Source organism: Ursus arctos, unplaced genomic scaffold, assembly GCF_023065955.2.
Source record: "Ursus arctos isolate Adak ecotype North America unplaced genomic scaffold, UrsArc2.0 scaffold_8, whole genome shotgun sequence".
Classification (NCBI taxonomy): domain Eukaryota; kingdom Metazoa; phylum Chordata; class Mammalia; order Carnivora; family Ursidae; genus Ursus; species Ursus arctos.
Genome location: NW_026623100.1, coordinates 17,195,992 through 17,210,129, shown reverse-complemented (window position 1 = coordinate 17,210,129; position 14,138 = coordinate 17,195,992). Strand labels below are relative to the sequence as shown.

At 44.9% G+C, this 14,138-nt stretch overlaps 1 protein-coding gene across 1 annotated transcript in view; it reads left to right on the top strand.

Annotated features, from left to right (window-relative positions):
• The first annotated feature begins 13,428 nt into the window (after positions 1 to 13,428).
• The window catches only part of LHCGR (luteinizing hormone/choriogonadotropin receptor), a 52,897-nt gene continuing 52,187 nt past the window's right edge, over positions 13,429 to 14,138 (top strand). Inside the window, exon 1 of the mRNA XM_026486224.4 lies at positions 13,429 to 13,595. Coding sequence (XP_026342009.2) covers positions 13,429 to 13,595 — 167 coding nt within the window. The remainder of the gene's footprint in view (positions 13,596 to 14,138) is intronic.

Genomic DNA, 14,138 nt, shown 5'->3' with positions numbered 1-14,138 from the left:
ATACAGAGAAATAATAATAATAATCTGTTGGGACAACAGAACATTGGGTAATGTCCTAGAACTGAAGAAAGATCTGAACGAGCAGTCCTCAAGAAGGACAGGAAAAGAATAGTTCCAAGAATTTCAGTCAGTATCTCACAGATGAAAGAAGAATGACTCAGCTCCAGCCGCCACTGAAGACTAAACCCCCAGGGGAGAGTCTGAGGGGCCCAACCCAGTCATGTGCTTGCCACCTCTTGGATAAGAGACTTGAAGGCCAAGGAGTTCTAAGATCAAGAGGTTAACCAAACACATTAAAGAGGGGACAGAGAGTTCCCCTAAAAGAAAAGCAGAGAGCTGCTACCAAATGAAGGGAATACTAAGTTGGCAAGATGACCAGCGACCATCATAGACAGAAGAAGACAGCCTTTCCAGGTAACAAGTTGCCAGGGGCAAGGCGTCGTGTGTGGAGGAGAGCAAAACATCCTCACCCTAATAATGACATCTGATACTTGAAATGAACTTGGAACAACTGCAGATGCAAAAACCAAGAGCAAGCTGAAGAAAAATAGTATAAATATTAATATAAGAAAATAATCACCCCGAGCAGACTGTGTGGGAAGAGGAAAGAATAGGTCACATCCTATAGGATCAGGCTATTTGGAAACAGTTGGAAAAGAAAACTATAGAACAGATAAAAAAGAGGACTATTTTCTTAAGAATAAATATTTTATCAGTTATCTTGAAAGGAGCAACTTGAGATTTATTCAAGAATATCACTCCAAAAACATATGTCATTGCTGTGTAAATTATGTCTAGGCTACCTATGTAGGAAAATACACATAATTCTCAATTATATGTGAGTTCAGCTACTGTCAACTAATTTCTTTATGGTCTTCGCAGAATCCCTAGTTAAAGAATCCATCCTCTTATTACTAAATATTGAAACCTTGACTGGATATCATTCCAAGGAAGATCCTTAGCACCAGAGAGGACAAAACCAGGTAAGCACTGGTACCTAGAGATGGTGTCTCCAGATTTATTTCTCTGTATGGGCACTGCATGTACATAAAAACTGAAATGTAGAATTTTAAAAACAAAAATGCTATGTCAGGGCGATATTTCTCAAGCTAGGATTCTACACATCAGCTCTCTGAGATTTTCTTGAGGGAAAGGAAAGAACGGGGTTCCATGAATTAAAGGAAACAGAGCCTAGAAATTAGAAGTCTCATATTAGGAGACCACTAAGGCAGCTCACTGGCCAGGTACTGAGGACCATGATAGGAAGTGACCGTGAAAGCAAAACAGAAACAAAAAGTTGTGGAACAGCTGGGTGAGGTATCCCATCTGGGAAGTAAATCACCAAAGGAGTGAGCGGTAGTGACCCAGGGCCTACAGGCCGTATCCCTTTGTTCTCAACCATAAGCTCATCTTTCCTTTTCAAGAATAAGTCATTCAACAATGGCAAGGATAAATCTCAGAATAATGATGCTGAGGGAAAGAAGCCAGACAAAAAAGAGTATATGCTGTATGATTCCATTTATATAAGATTCTAGAATATGCAAACTAATCTATAGCAGTAGAAAGCAAATCAGTGATTGAGTGGGGATGAGAGGGTGGGATGGGTGGAAAGCAGAGGTCTAAATCACAAAAGGACAGGGGAAGCTTTTGGTGGTGCTGGATATGCTCATTTTCTTGATTGTAGTGATGGTTTCACACGTGGTGATGTCAAACACATCAAATCGTACACTGTAAACAGGTACGTGTTATTGCATACCAATTAGACCTTGATAAGGCTCTTTAAAAAAAAAACAAAGAATATGTGAGCTTTAATCTATAACAGAATTTCTCAACCTCAGCACTATTGACATTTGGGGCCAGACAATTCTTTGTTGGGGGGCTATCATATATCACCGGAAGTTTGGCAGCATCCCTGGCCTCTACCCACTACTATGATAACCAAAAATGATTCCAGATATTGCCACATGTCCTCTGCTGGGAAGGGAGGAAGGGGGAGGAACACCCCCAGTTGAGAACCACATGTCTCTAAGGATTCAGCAGGTTCCGAAGGAGGTCAGGGAAGAGACCAACCCCAGGGACACCGTGCGGACCAAAGCCATCAGGGCTGTGGACCACACAGAGCGTCAAGCTAGCGGGCAGGTGCAGGCGCGGTTGGAGGGCTGCGGGGCTCCGGCCAGGAATGCCAGGAGAGGCCAAAGTCAGTGCTGGAGGAGCAGAGAAGGTTCCGACGGTTACAAAGCCTCAAAGGAAAAATGAGAAGGATGTAAATAACACCTTGAGCTTGTTTACATTGCCCAAGTAGTTTTATGCCTATTATCTCATGGGTCTTTACAAGGCGCATGCAAGGAGAAGAGGGGTGAATATCGCTCTCCTCTTTTCCAGACCAAGAAGAAGTGTCGGTCCACCAGCCTCCAAGCTCCTAGGTCGCTGAGCATTGCGTTAGTAAAGGATGGTTTAGATAACCCCTCACCTAGTCAGAGCTGCCGGATAACAATTCTGAAGGGCCATGAGGAAGCTTCTGGATTTCTGATGGCCACCCAACAAGTAGCAGGCTGTGACACAGCAGGTGAGGAGTTTAGAGTTTCGCTTGAGGAAGCATTTCTGGGGTGAGTCTTGTCAGACAAAGAATGTACGATGGAAGGCTGTGGAAGAACATCCTCTTCTGGTGCGGACAAGAGGAGGAACTTGCTTCGCCCGGGATGACTTAGAGTTCCGACAGAGGCGGGAGGAGTCATCGGAGGGCCGTGCCCAGCCCCTCCAGCGCTGTGGGTCTTTGCGCGGTAAGAGGAGGGGAGAGCATTCGGGAGTGAGGGACGGAAGGTCCTTTGAAGTGAGGTTTTAGATTCATCCTCAGCACGTTTAGGAAGGGGCTAGATTTCAGTGCATCCAGCTCCCCCCAACCTTTTCTTTTCCCTTCACAGATATTAAAACCTTTCCTATAGAAAAACATCATCATTTACATGCAGTGTGAAGGTCACGATGCCTCTCCTTGAGCAGAAGAACACATTGCTCCCCAGAAGAACTGCACTTCTGTGCAGGAGCTAGAGAGAGATTTGGGGAAGAGGCATTCATGAACCACACAAGCGATAAACACATATCCCACCCCTCCCGCAGCCCCCAAAAACCTGAGTTAGTCCTCTGTGCGGGATTCATCACACCAACATCCCAACTGGAACCTAGTTATCAGAATTTAATGACCATCCGTGTGTGTGTTTACGATGTGATAATATTTTGATGACCTTGCTTTTGTTTTTGGAGTGCCTTTCTTCCAGCGTTGCTCAAGGAATGTTCTATTTGGGCTTTTTAATTTTTTAATTAGGTATCAACAACTTTATGGTGAAATGTAAGCAGAATCATCAAGAAAGAAAAATCCCAGGCCTTTTCACCATAAAACCTAAACTAGTGTCTAGATACAATGGTCTTTCCTCGCTCTAATATTGTACAGATATAACTTTTCATAATTGCAACGAAGGTACCTACATTATTTTCAGGTTTTATTTTAGTTAACATTACAGAATCTAGGGGTTTTTTTTGCATTCCTACCTCATATACATATTTATAAAAAGCCATGTGATATTCAGTTTTTTAACATAGCAGATTAGTTAAACAAAGTGCCACGGTTTGGCATTCACATTGTTTTCCATTGAGAGAGAAAAGCCCTAATGAGAATATTACAGTTATCTCCCAGTATGTCGCCCATCCATTCCTTATGCATTCACTCATTCATGGAGCAAGATGGAACAGAAAGTTGGAAAAATCTTGAGTCCTTGGCAGCACCTTATTGCTGTCTTACTGGCTCTGGGCTGCCTACCACCTAAACCCCTACTTATTTAAGCCACAGGAGTGAAGTTTGTGCTTCTTGCAACTAAAAGCAGTCCTAACTGATACACCACTGAAACCTCTCTTCACATGCGCACCTCCCTCCTGCCGTTGCTCATCTGTCTGAGGGAGACGCACCCCTCTTGCTATTGGAACTAGCCCTCCATGTGCGTTCTTGATCCCATCCCCTCTCCTGCCTCCTCTTAGCCCATGTTCATGATGTCCTTTCTTATTTTCATCCTGTATCTCTCCCTCCATTCTGGCTCTTTTTCATGTCTACTAAGAACCTGTAAGGATCGCCCTTCCCTTTACCCAGCCCACCGCTAGAGTAACTCCATCTTCCTCTTCCTCTTTTTGTCACCTGACCTCCTGACAGACTGGCCTTCGCCTACACATCCTCAGTCTCTCCCATGTTGGCTGTCACCCCCAAAACTGTGGAACAAGCAATAAGTTCACCGATCCCCTAGTTAGCAAGTCCCACAGCCTTTTCAGACCCTATCCTCCTCCAGCTTCCTGCATATGGCTCTTCAGCTCACCTTTTCCTTCTTCTTTAAACTTTCTTTAAAAGTATAAATACGTTATGTAGATTTTGGAGAGAATTATTTTAAATGACTGAAAAAAATGAACACAGACCTACACCCATCTATTTCCTTTCCTTCCCTGGATGCCACTAAAATACAGTAAGGATTTTTTTTTTTAAATATACACTCTCCACTCTGCCCCTCAAAAAAGGAATCATCCAAAAGATAAAAGGAATGAGAGAAGAAATAGTTTGTGGCAGCGATGAGTCTGCTCAGGCCTCCGCGGGTAGGCCTGTAATTGACCAAGGGCCCCGCTGCTGGGCTCTGAAACCCACGTAAGATCCACAGCTGAGTTTGGGCCCAGGCCGTGCTTCCCCGGGGTGGCTCTCAACTAATGACTGAGCATGGCATTCCCAGGAGACACGGGACTCCCACACAGTCCCCTTTGGCTCAAGGGTTCCTGCCAGCCTTGCTGACTGGCCTCAGACTGCACTGTGGTCTAGGTGGTTTCCACCAGCCTTCTTTCCTTCTCTCCCTCATTGTCAAATCTGGGTGATGTCCTCTCAGCCTTTCATGGCTCTCTCCCTGCTTTCTCTCACATAGGGGCTTCCCTAATAAACTCCGTGAGCATTTGGTATCATCTTGGAATCTGCCCCTTGGAAGAAAGCAGGTGAAAGATTTCAACAAATACTTGGAAGATAACGAGCAGATGGAGGAGCAGTAGCTGATGGAAGCAGTGTGACCCAAAAAGCCAAGCAGAAAGGAATGCTGATAAGCATTAAGCCAATTCCACTAGCAGATCTAGAAAGTCTCAGGACTCGGAGACGCAACTTACTGCAGAAGTTGAGGGGTGGGGGTGTGGGGTACAATGTGGAGCTAAAAACAGCTCTCTTCATGGAAAATCTACACCCAGAGCGATTAGGCCACCAGAGCCTCTCCCCAACCTTGTCCACCCTCCACCAGCTAAGCCATGCCCAAACTCCTGACCCACAGAAACTGTGTAATGACAAAAATGTGCTGTTTTAGGCTGCTGGGTTTGTGGTAATTTATTATACAGCAATACAAAATTAAAACAGATACCAATAAAGTATAATATTTAGAAATGAAGCAAATGCCAGGGTTTTAGATGAGGGAGGAATATGAAAATATTATATTTTTCAATATTAGATATAGCTTTACATTTGTATACTTTTAGCAGTTTCTGATGCAAAAAAAAAATTTTAAGTAAAATCTTAAACACATTTTATGACTGTTGAGGTGGATGTTACTACCTGAGACTGGCTGAAACTGGGAAAGCCAGTCACAGCAGAGTCTGAGGGGAAGGTGAAAGCCAGGAGTGAGAGAGACCAAGGCTGACATAAGGTGCAGAAGGTCACAGGTGGCGTCCCAAGCTCCATAAAGAGGCAACGGTTGGAAGGAAGACTTGGAAACCAAACCAGCGAGGAGGGGTTTAGGATATATACAGAGCTACCTTGGCCACCTGAGAACCATGTAACTGCCCAGGACACCAACTGCTATCCAAGGCTTGCTTTACACATCACCAGGCACGCGGAGAATGGCCCCGATTTAGAGGTGAGGGGCTAGAACAGAAAATGCGTCTGTTTTCTTCTCCTCACAAGAACATGTTTACGTTACTGTTTACATTATTTTTTACATTGTTACATTACAATGTAAACATTATTTTATATTCTCACTTTTTTGACCTATCCAACTTTTCTACGTCTGTAAATTAGTCAAATTATTATAAATTACAGCATATTTCATTGAGTGAATCATAATTTCTTTAAATCGTTGTAATTTTGCTGAATATTCAGGTTCTCTCATAGAAATACTCCTATGTTGAACATCTTCAGTCTCACGGCATTTTTATTCTGTTCAAGCATCTTCTTTGGAAAATTCTCAGTTCTAGAATCCCCGGATGGAGGGGTATGTGTGTACATATGCCTGGGTCTAGATGGGAATCACCACACTGCTTCCCAAAAGGCTTAAATCATTTTAAATGTGTAAGCCTATTTTTTTTTACAATTATTTCTCTACCATTGCGTGTTTCCTTTCGGTGACTTTTCTCTTGGCTAATTTAGTAGAAGTCAAGTCCTACATAGGATTTTCTTTAAGTTTCGTATCTTTAATTTCAAGGAAGAATAAACTTTCCCTTTGTGTTGGCCTATCCTTTGGTCTTGTTGCCGGCAGGGATGGTCTATTCCCTCCATTCTGCCTTCTACCCGGCTGTCCTGGAACCTACCTGATGGCTCCCCTGATCCTTCCTCCTCCTCCCTGCGGTAGATATGCCAGGCCGTCCCCCTTCTCTTCCAACATCCTCTCCCCGGATTTCACCTGGAACACCGTTTCTCCCAGGGTAGACTGGGGTCCCTTCTCAAAAGAAATCATTTGAGGCACTTTTAAAATGCACATTTCCTGTGATGACACCAAATGTACAGAGCAGAATCTCTCCAAGTTGAGCCCCCCTGAATCAGCTTCTTAAGCAAATTCTCAAAAGTGATTCTAAGAGTTTGACAACACCTGGGGCGCCTGGGTGGCGCAGTCGGTTAAGCAGCCGACTGTTGGTTTCTGCTCAGGTTGTGTCTCAGGGTCGTGAGTTCAAGTCCTGTATCAGGCTCTGCGCTCAGCGTGGAGTCTGCTTAAGATTCTCTCTCCCTCTCCCTTTGCCCCTCCCCCACCCCCGAAATAAATCTTTAGAAAAAGAAAAAAAGAGTTTGACAACCACTGATGTAGAATCCCCAAATGTGATTCCCCCATTTCAGCTTCCCTTGCTCGGCACCAGTACAGTTAAGCTGCCTCCCGGATCCCTCCAGCCAGATGTCCCTCAAGCCCCACACATCATCTTCCAGAGCTCCCCACCTTTCACGGACACACTCAGTGCCTGCTGATCCCCTTTTGCTGAAATCCGTCCTTCCAGTCTGTCAACCCCCCCACCCCCAGCACAATTCAGTACTGACAGCTCCTTCCAAACTAGTCTTTGAAGGAGATTCCCTTTTTGATACAGGGCTTGCAGGCCCTAGGGTAATGACTGACCTCTGTTTGCCTGCATGCCACATGATGTCCAGAAAGCATAATTCAACATGACAGATATTATCAGACAGACATTAGCAGCTGCAGGCTGACAGACGTGCATCTCTAATGGAGCCCTACCGAGTCTCAACGGGCCAGAGAACCCCAAGCCCGGCTCCCACCCAGGGGGCAGGATGAATGCAGGAAGGAAAGAGAAGAGGGCTGCTGCCTCCACTCAAAGCAGCCAGGTTTTCTTCACCCTCCAGGCCCCAATCTCCATGTCCTGAATGCATCTGAGGGCAAAGCCCTGGCAGAGCTCTGACGGGAGGAAGCTTCCTGTGGAAACTCCCTGCCCTCAGCCAGGTCCATCACCTCCTAAACTCTACACCTCTACACAGCCTGGGTCTCCACACCATCCTGCGCCTTCAGAAGTTATTCTGGAAGTAAATAATTCAGATGAAGATATAATCAAATCAATGTGCTCCCTCCCTGTGCTGTATTTTCATTTTTAAAATGGAGAGAGCGATATTTAACCTACAGGGAGATATTGATAACTTCGGGATTTATAGACCTTGGGTACCCACATGAAAGAACGGAGGGAGAAGCAGACGGATCCGGACAATCTCTCCTCTCACCGCCAAATCCACACATTATATCCAGGCAAAGGTTAGTTCTGGCTTCCAGTTCAGTGGAAGGGGTTCTTTGCCATAAAAGTCAGACACCTGAAAATTTGTGAATAAATCAGTTTTCTCAAGGTGTATTCCCAAATCAGTATTCTCAAAGTGTGTCCTGAAGAAACATCTATCTCCACGTACACTCGATAGCCCTCTTAGAGATTCAGAATGCATGTTAAAAGTTCTGAGAAATCGTCTAGTACAAAATTTTGTTTAACTTTTTTAACCCAGTTTTCCCCGAATTTCTTCAGCTTTGACACCTTTTCCCTAAATACTGCCAATTAGCATGGCAGGCGACCAGTATCCTGTGTTAGACACTTCGATAAACTCTAAAAAATCAAATCCTGTTTCCTTGTTGATTTATTTCATCATTTCAGAGAGTTTTCTCTCTTTCCTTCTGTTGGCTCTACCTAATATTTTAGCTTGAAATTTGATTTCTACACCAAGGTCACAAGTTTACTAGGAGGCCCTCTATAAAATGAAAAGAAAATGCTTGGTGAATTATTTAGCAAAGTGCAGCTTCTCTAAAAAGAAGAAGAATGTGGCTCTATGCCACTACCTCCTTGTTCACTCATTCATCATTCAATCATTTGTTCGTTCACGCCCTCCACCAGTTTAGTCCCAGAAGCACGGCGATAAATACTGCCAATGCAAACGAGAAAAATCCACTGTGTTTGTGATGAGTCCTGTAACGGAGGTAAGAATCGAAAAGCCCTATTTCTTTCCTATCTAAGAGTGGGAGGGGAAAGTAGCAGGTCAAAGAAAGGTCACAGACAGTAGAGATAGCAGAGGTTAGAAATTCTGGTATCAAGTGAGAGATGAACTCCAATGAGCTTAATTAAGCAAAAGAGGAAATGTATTGGCTCATTACTTGGGAAGTCCAAGGGAGGTGCTGGCCTCAGATGGTTTGCCCCCATCCGTCTCTCATCTCTGTTTTTCTCTCTGTAGCTTTAGTCATTGTCAGAGCAGATGGGCTTTTTTCATGAGACAAGGACGGCAACCCCCAATCCATTCACATCCTCTGACAACATCATGACCAGAAAGGCCGAGCCCCTTCTCCAGCTCTCTCTGTGTGTCAGCCTTAGAGAAGGAGTCTCAGGCCCCAGGAAGGTCTCCCCCTCCACTCTCAGACCCACCTGCAGGGCCAGGGCGCAGGCACCCATCAGCCTGCAGCCTCTAGCTAGTTCCTCCTAAGGCCACAAACACCCCAAAGCAGCGCTGGAGGTGGGCACAGCTAGTCACGTCTCTGATTTCACACTGTGTAGACAGTGAAATGGATGACTAAATTTCCACGCAAGCTACAGGAGGGGTTGCACAAAATTTCTGAGTGTAACTTGCAGGGGTCACCTTTCTTGTTTTGTTTTGTTCCGAGTGGCAAGGTGAGAAGCTCACAGGGGTAACTGTAGTTTTCTTTCCTTACAGTTTTTTTTTTTTTTCCTCTGCCCTACATTCACCTTTTCTTCTGAGGGAAAGGTAAAACTACTGCTTTCAAGAGGAACAAATATCTGTTATGGTACTAACAGGGCATATGTTCAAGAATCAGAAAAGCTTGCCTAGTCTACTTGAGGTTTTTTAATTATTTTGTTGACTTCCTCCAACTCCAATGTCTTAGTGTGACATCAAGTGCTATTGAGTTCTGATCTAGTCAGGCATAAAGAAAAAGAGGATTCCCCTCTAAGAAAAAAAAAAAAAAAAGAAAGAAGAAAAACAGGATCCATAATCTTGTGAAATTGTTCAACCCTCCTCCCAACTATTCAAAATAAATTTAAATTTAAAAATTTAAATAAACTGCTACTTTTTAAAAAATGTCTCAGCATTACAACCAATTGAGCAATTTTACACACACACACACACACACACACACACACTACTACTACTACTTGTATGCTTGTGCTTACATATGTCAGGTTTCTTTTACAATGCCTCAAAATTCTTAGGCTTCATTCAGAGTCCTTAGTAAGGATTCTTGAGCCTTGTCTTCCCAAGGTAAATTTAATTCTAAAATTTCCATTTTAGCGTTTCACCAGTTATGCTTTGGGTACCTCATGAGTCAGAATTACCTGGGGAGCTTGTTAAAATGCAGACTCCTTAGGGCCACCTGAGTGGCTCAGTCAGTTAAGTGTCTGACTCTTGATTTCAGCTCAGGTCATGATCTTATGGGTCATGGGATTGAGCCCTGCCTCCAGCTCCCTGCTCAGCAGGGAGTCTGCCTGATATTCTCTCTCTCTCCCTCTGCCCCTCCACCCCCCCAATCATGCGCACTCTCTCTCTCTCAAATAAATAAACCTTTAAAAAAGAAAATAAATTAAGTAAAATGCAGACTCCTGGGGAGCCTCTGTGGCTCAGGCAATTAAGCGACCAGCTTTGGATTTCGACTCAGGTCATGATCTCAGGGTTGTGAAACTGAGGCCGTATTTGGGCTTAACGATGAGTGTGGAGCCTGCTTAAGGTTCTCTCTCTCCCTCCCTCTCCCTCTGCCCCGCCCCTCCTTCAAAAAATGCAGGCTCTTGGGCCCCCTCCATACCAACTGAATCAGAATCTCTCTGGGGAGGGTGTCCCAGGAGTCTTTGTCTTTAAAATTTCCCAAATGATACTTTGCATCCTAAAATGTAAGAAGCCCTGCTCTAGAACTTGGGAGAGTTTTATTAGGGTTTCTGAGTTGTGGTGTCAGATATTTCTGTATCTCTAAGGCAGGATAAACTTCTTGTGAATTCCATGAACTTTAGTATGTCAGTGAAATATCATAGCGATCCCCTTGGGTCATGCTCTTTTGAAGTTCTGTAACAAAAGTAACTATAAGCATAGTTAGAGTACACAGAATTCCTTCAGATTTAAAAATATCTCCTCTAAATAGGTCACATATTAATGAGTAAGATAGGTAAATTTCATTGTAACAAACTTTTGTGATTATAACGAACAATTCGATGTAATTTCGTTAAAACGGGTCCACTGCAAGAACTGACACGATAATTAAAATCCAACTGAAATTAATCACAAATAGAAAAATTTTATGAAAACTCATTATGGTTGTGAGTTTTCTTCTAAATGAACAACTTGCCCTCTTCATAAACAGGATTTTACTTTCAATCCAAGACAAGCAATAAGAAGTCAATGTACCCAGTCTGACTCCTTCCACCACTAATACTGTCCACAAAAACCTTGCATTTAGAGCTAAAAGAGCCTTGGGGATTGTGAACTCCAACCCTCCTCTTAGATGAAGAAGCCAAAGACCAAATCACACTGTTGATGACAGAACAGAAAAAAAGAAAAAAAAAGTCCAGATGCCCTGATGGCCCAGTCCTTCTCCTACGGAGTATAAGTAGCCTCCAAGGATACCCAGGCACAGAATCAAATGGTTCTTCAGGGGTGAGTGGAAGCAACTACTCTTTTTACATAACAGATATGCTATGAAGGAAAAAGAAAAAACCATGTGAAATGTAAGATTTGAAATAAACACCACTCAGCCACCATGAATTATTCATTCCTTCTCTCCTACAATTCAAGCTACATGGTGGAAAGATTTGAAAACCCCAGTGCTACTCCAACTTCCCTATCAAAATCTGACAAATTAAGAGAGGAGAGAACATGTGACCCCAAAGTAGTCATGAGTAATTACCTGATACCTATCCAGATTGATCCAGTGTGGTTGAGAATAAATCAAACAAGGCTGTTAAGCTCTTCTCAGATGGTTTACTAAACATATGCTATAGGTCTGCACGTGGGTTTCACTTAGTCATTCTGTTATTCAATAGATAGAGACTGAGCACCTACTAGGAGCTAGAAGTTATGACATGTTCAAGCAATATTAAGATCAATAGACAAGGGGAAGGGAAACTAAAACCATAATTACAATGTGTTACATTACAGACTATAGAATCAGGTGTCATGGGCACAAACTCAGCTAGGTTGTGTCAGAGATGGTACTAACAGTGAAAATGACATTGAGCTGAGTCTTCAAGGAAAACCAGGGGTTTTACTAATGGGAAATGGAAAGGAGGAAAAAAATCATTCCAGGTAAGTGAATAGCATATGCAGAGGTATGAAAGGGTGAGGAGATCAAGCAAGCAGTTGGAGAGAGGGAGCTAAAAAAGAAAGTATTACAGACATAAGCTTTGTTTTTCATGCTATCTAGCACAATGTGGGGAAAGCCAATTTTTTAAAATAATAATTTTTAAAAATCTACCTTGCTTGGGCAAAAAACTCACAAGTGACTCCATACTGGTAACTGAGCCAGTCTGACCTTGACAGTTGGTTTCAAATAAGAAAGAAAGAAACCTGTTCTTTCACTTCCTGTCTGTAGAGTCTTAGACACCTTCCAAGCTCTCAAAGTCCACCTCTTCCAGCAAGACTTCCAGGATTCCCAGAGTCCAAACAGAGTCTTTGTAAAGGGGGAAGGAAAAGTGTTTTAATGATGAAACTGAATAGGGGAAATTACACGTTCCCATAGTTAACCATAAAATTGTCTCTTTTCTAAATCCTTCATATGTAGATCATATAGTAATTTTTTGCACTGGTAAGATGAAGTGATAGATGTAAGTTCAAACAGGTTTCCACTACTTAAGAACTGTGTGACTTCGGGGAAGTCATTTAACCTCTCTGGATATCATTTTTCTTGCTGCAAACACCCGATGAGTTTGTTGTGATGTTTAGACATGACTGGAGGGAGTGCACCTGTCACACGGCCTCTCTTCTTGGGGCAATTGCTGTACATTATCATAGCAGTTTCATTCATTCAACAAATCTTTATTAAACACTTAACATGTAGAAGCCAGGAATAGAAAAATAAATCTGAACTGGATTTTGCTCTCTAGGACGTCACAATCTATAGCGGAGACACAGAACAGCCTCAAATAGCTATACTATAAGGAAAATAGTGCCCACTGCCAGGAAAAATACAGACAAATTACTTGTGAAGTTGAGAGGACAGAGATTACTTGTGGGGACGGAGCTGGTGGGGGAGAAGGAGAAAGGATTTGGGGTTGAGAAGCAAGGAGAGGAAAAGCATCTGAGTGGGGCAGAGTATCCGTCTGCTCCTCTCGTAGATGAAATAAAAGAAGTTCCTGGAAGTAACAAATCTTACTCAACTTCACACTCAGGTACAGCAGAGCCTGGTGAGAATTCTGAACTCCCCACCCCTTGTCCAAAGCTTTCACCGTTACCACACTCTCCTTCCTGTCAACTAGAGGACGGCGCAGGCCAGGGAAAGCAGCAGAAAGGAGGAGGTGGTGGGGTCGCTGGCCACTACCCCAGGTCGGGGCAGAGCAGAGTCTCGGCTGCTGAGGGCGGGCGGGCGCGGGAGAGGGGGTGGGCAGACCAAGGGGCGGGGAGAGGGGCGCGGGCGGCACTCCGGGGCTGGCCAGGGCACCCGGCCGACCGCCAGAGCCCCGCGCTCAGGCTCGCCTGCCATGGGGCGGCGGTGGCCGGCGCTGCGGCCGCTGCTGGCGCTGCTGCTGCTGGCGCTGCTGCTGCTGCTGCCGCGGGCGCTTTCCGGGGCGTACTGCCCGAAGCCCTGCAGCTGCCCGCCCGACGGCGCCCTGCGCTGCCCCGGCCCGCGCCCCGGCCTCACCCGACTGTGAGTACGCGGCGCCCCGCCCGGGGACCCTCGCTCGCTCCAGGGCCACCTTGTCTCCCTACTCTTTAGCCCCTTTACCTGGAAGCTTGGAGCAAAAGTCTTGGCCCTATCAAATTCCACCACCTTTTAAAGTGATGAGAAGGCAAAACTTGGGGACTGTCTTTGCGTCCCGTGCCGCGCCTTGGGTGGCGCAGCTTCCTGGCGCACTCTGCAGCCCCTGGGGGTCCCAGGCCCGCGATTTCCCCGTTGGGGCTGTGGCAACGGGCGTGGAATTGCCCAGAAGCTACGGGGGAAGTCCTGCTCCCTGCCTCTGCTGGAAGGGGACTGGGTGTGATGCTTTTCTATCAGCAGCTGCCTCTGTCTTTGACCTTTGCACCAGCCAACTTGGTGAAGGTTACTGTGACCTCTGGCACCCTGAGCTCCTCTAGGCATGGGGTGGCGCGCCCTACGGCAAGGGGTGACCTAGTCACTCAACCAGGATTACTGGCTAGCGGCCTCTCCCCACCAGTGCCCATGCGCACCTCGGCAAGCATTCGAGCCACC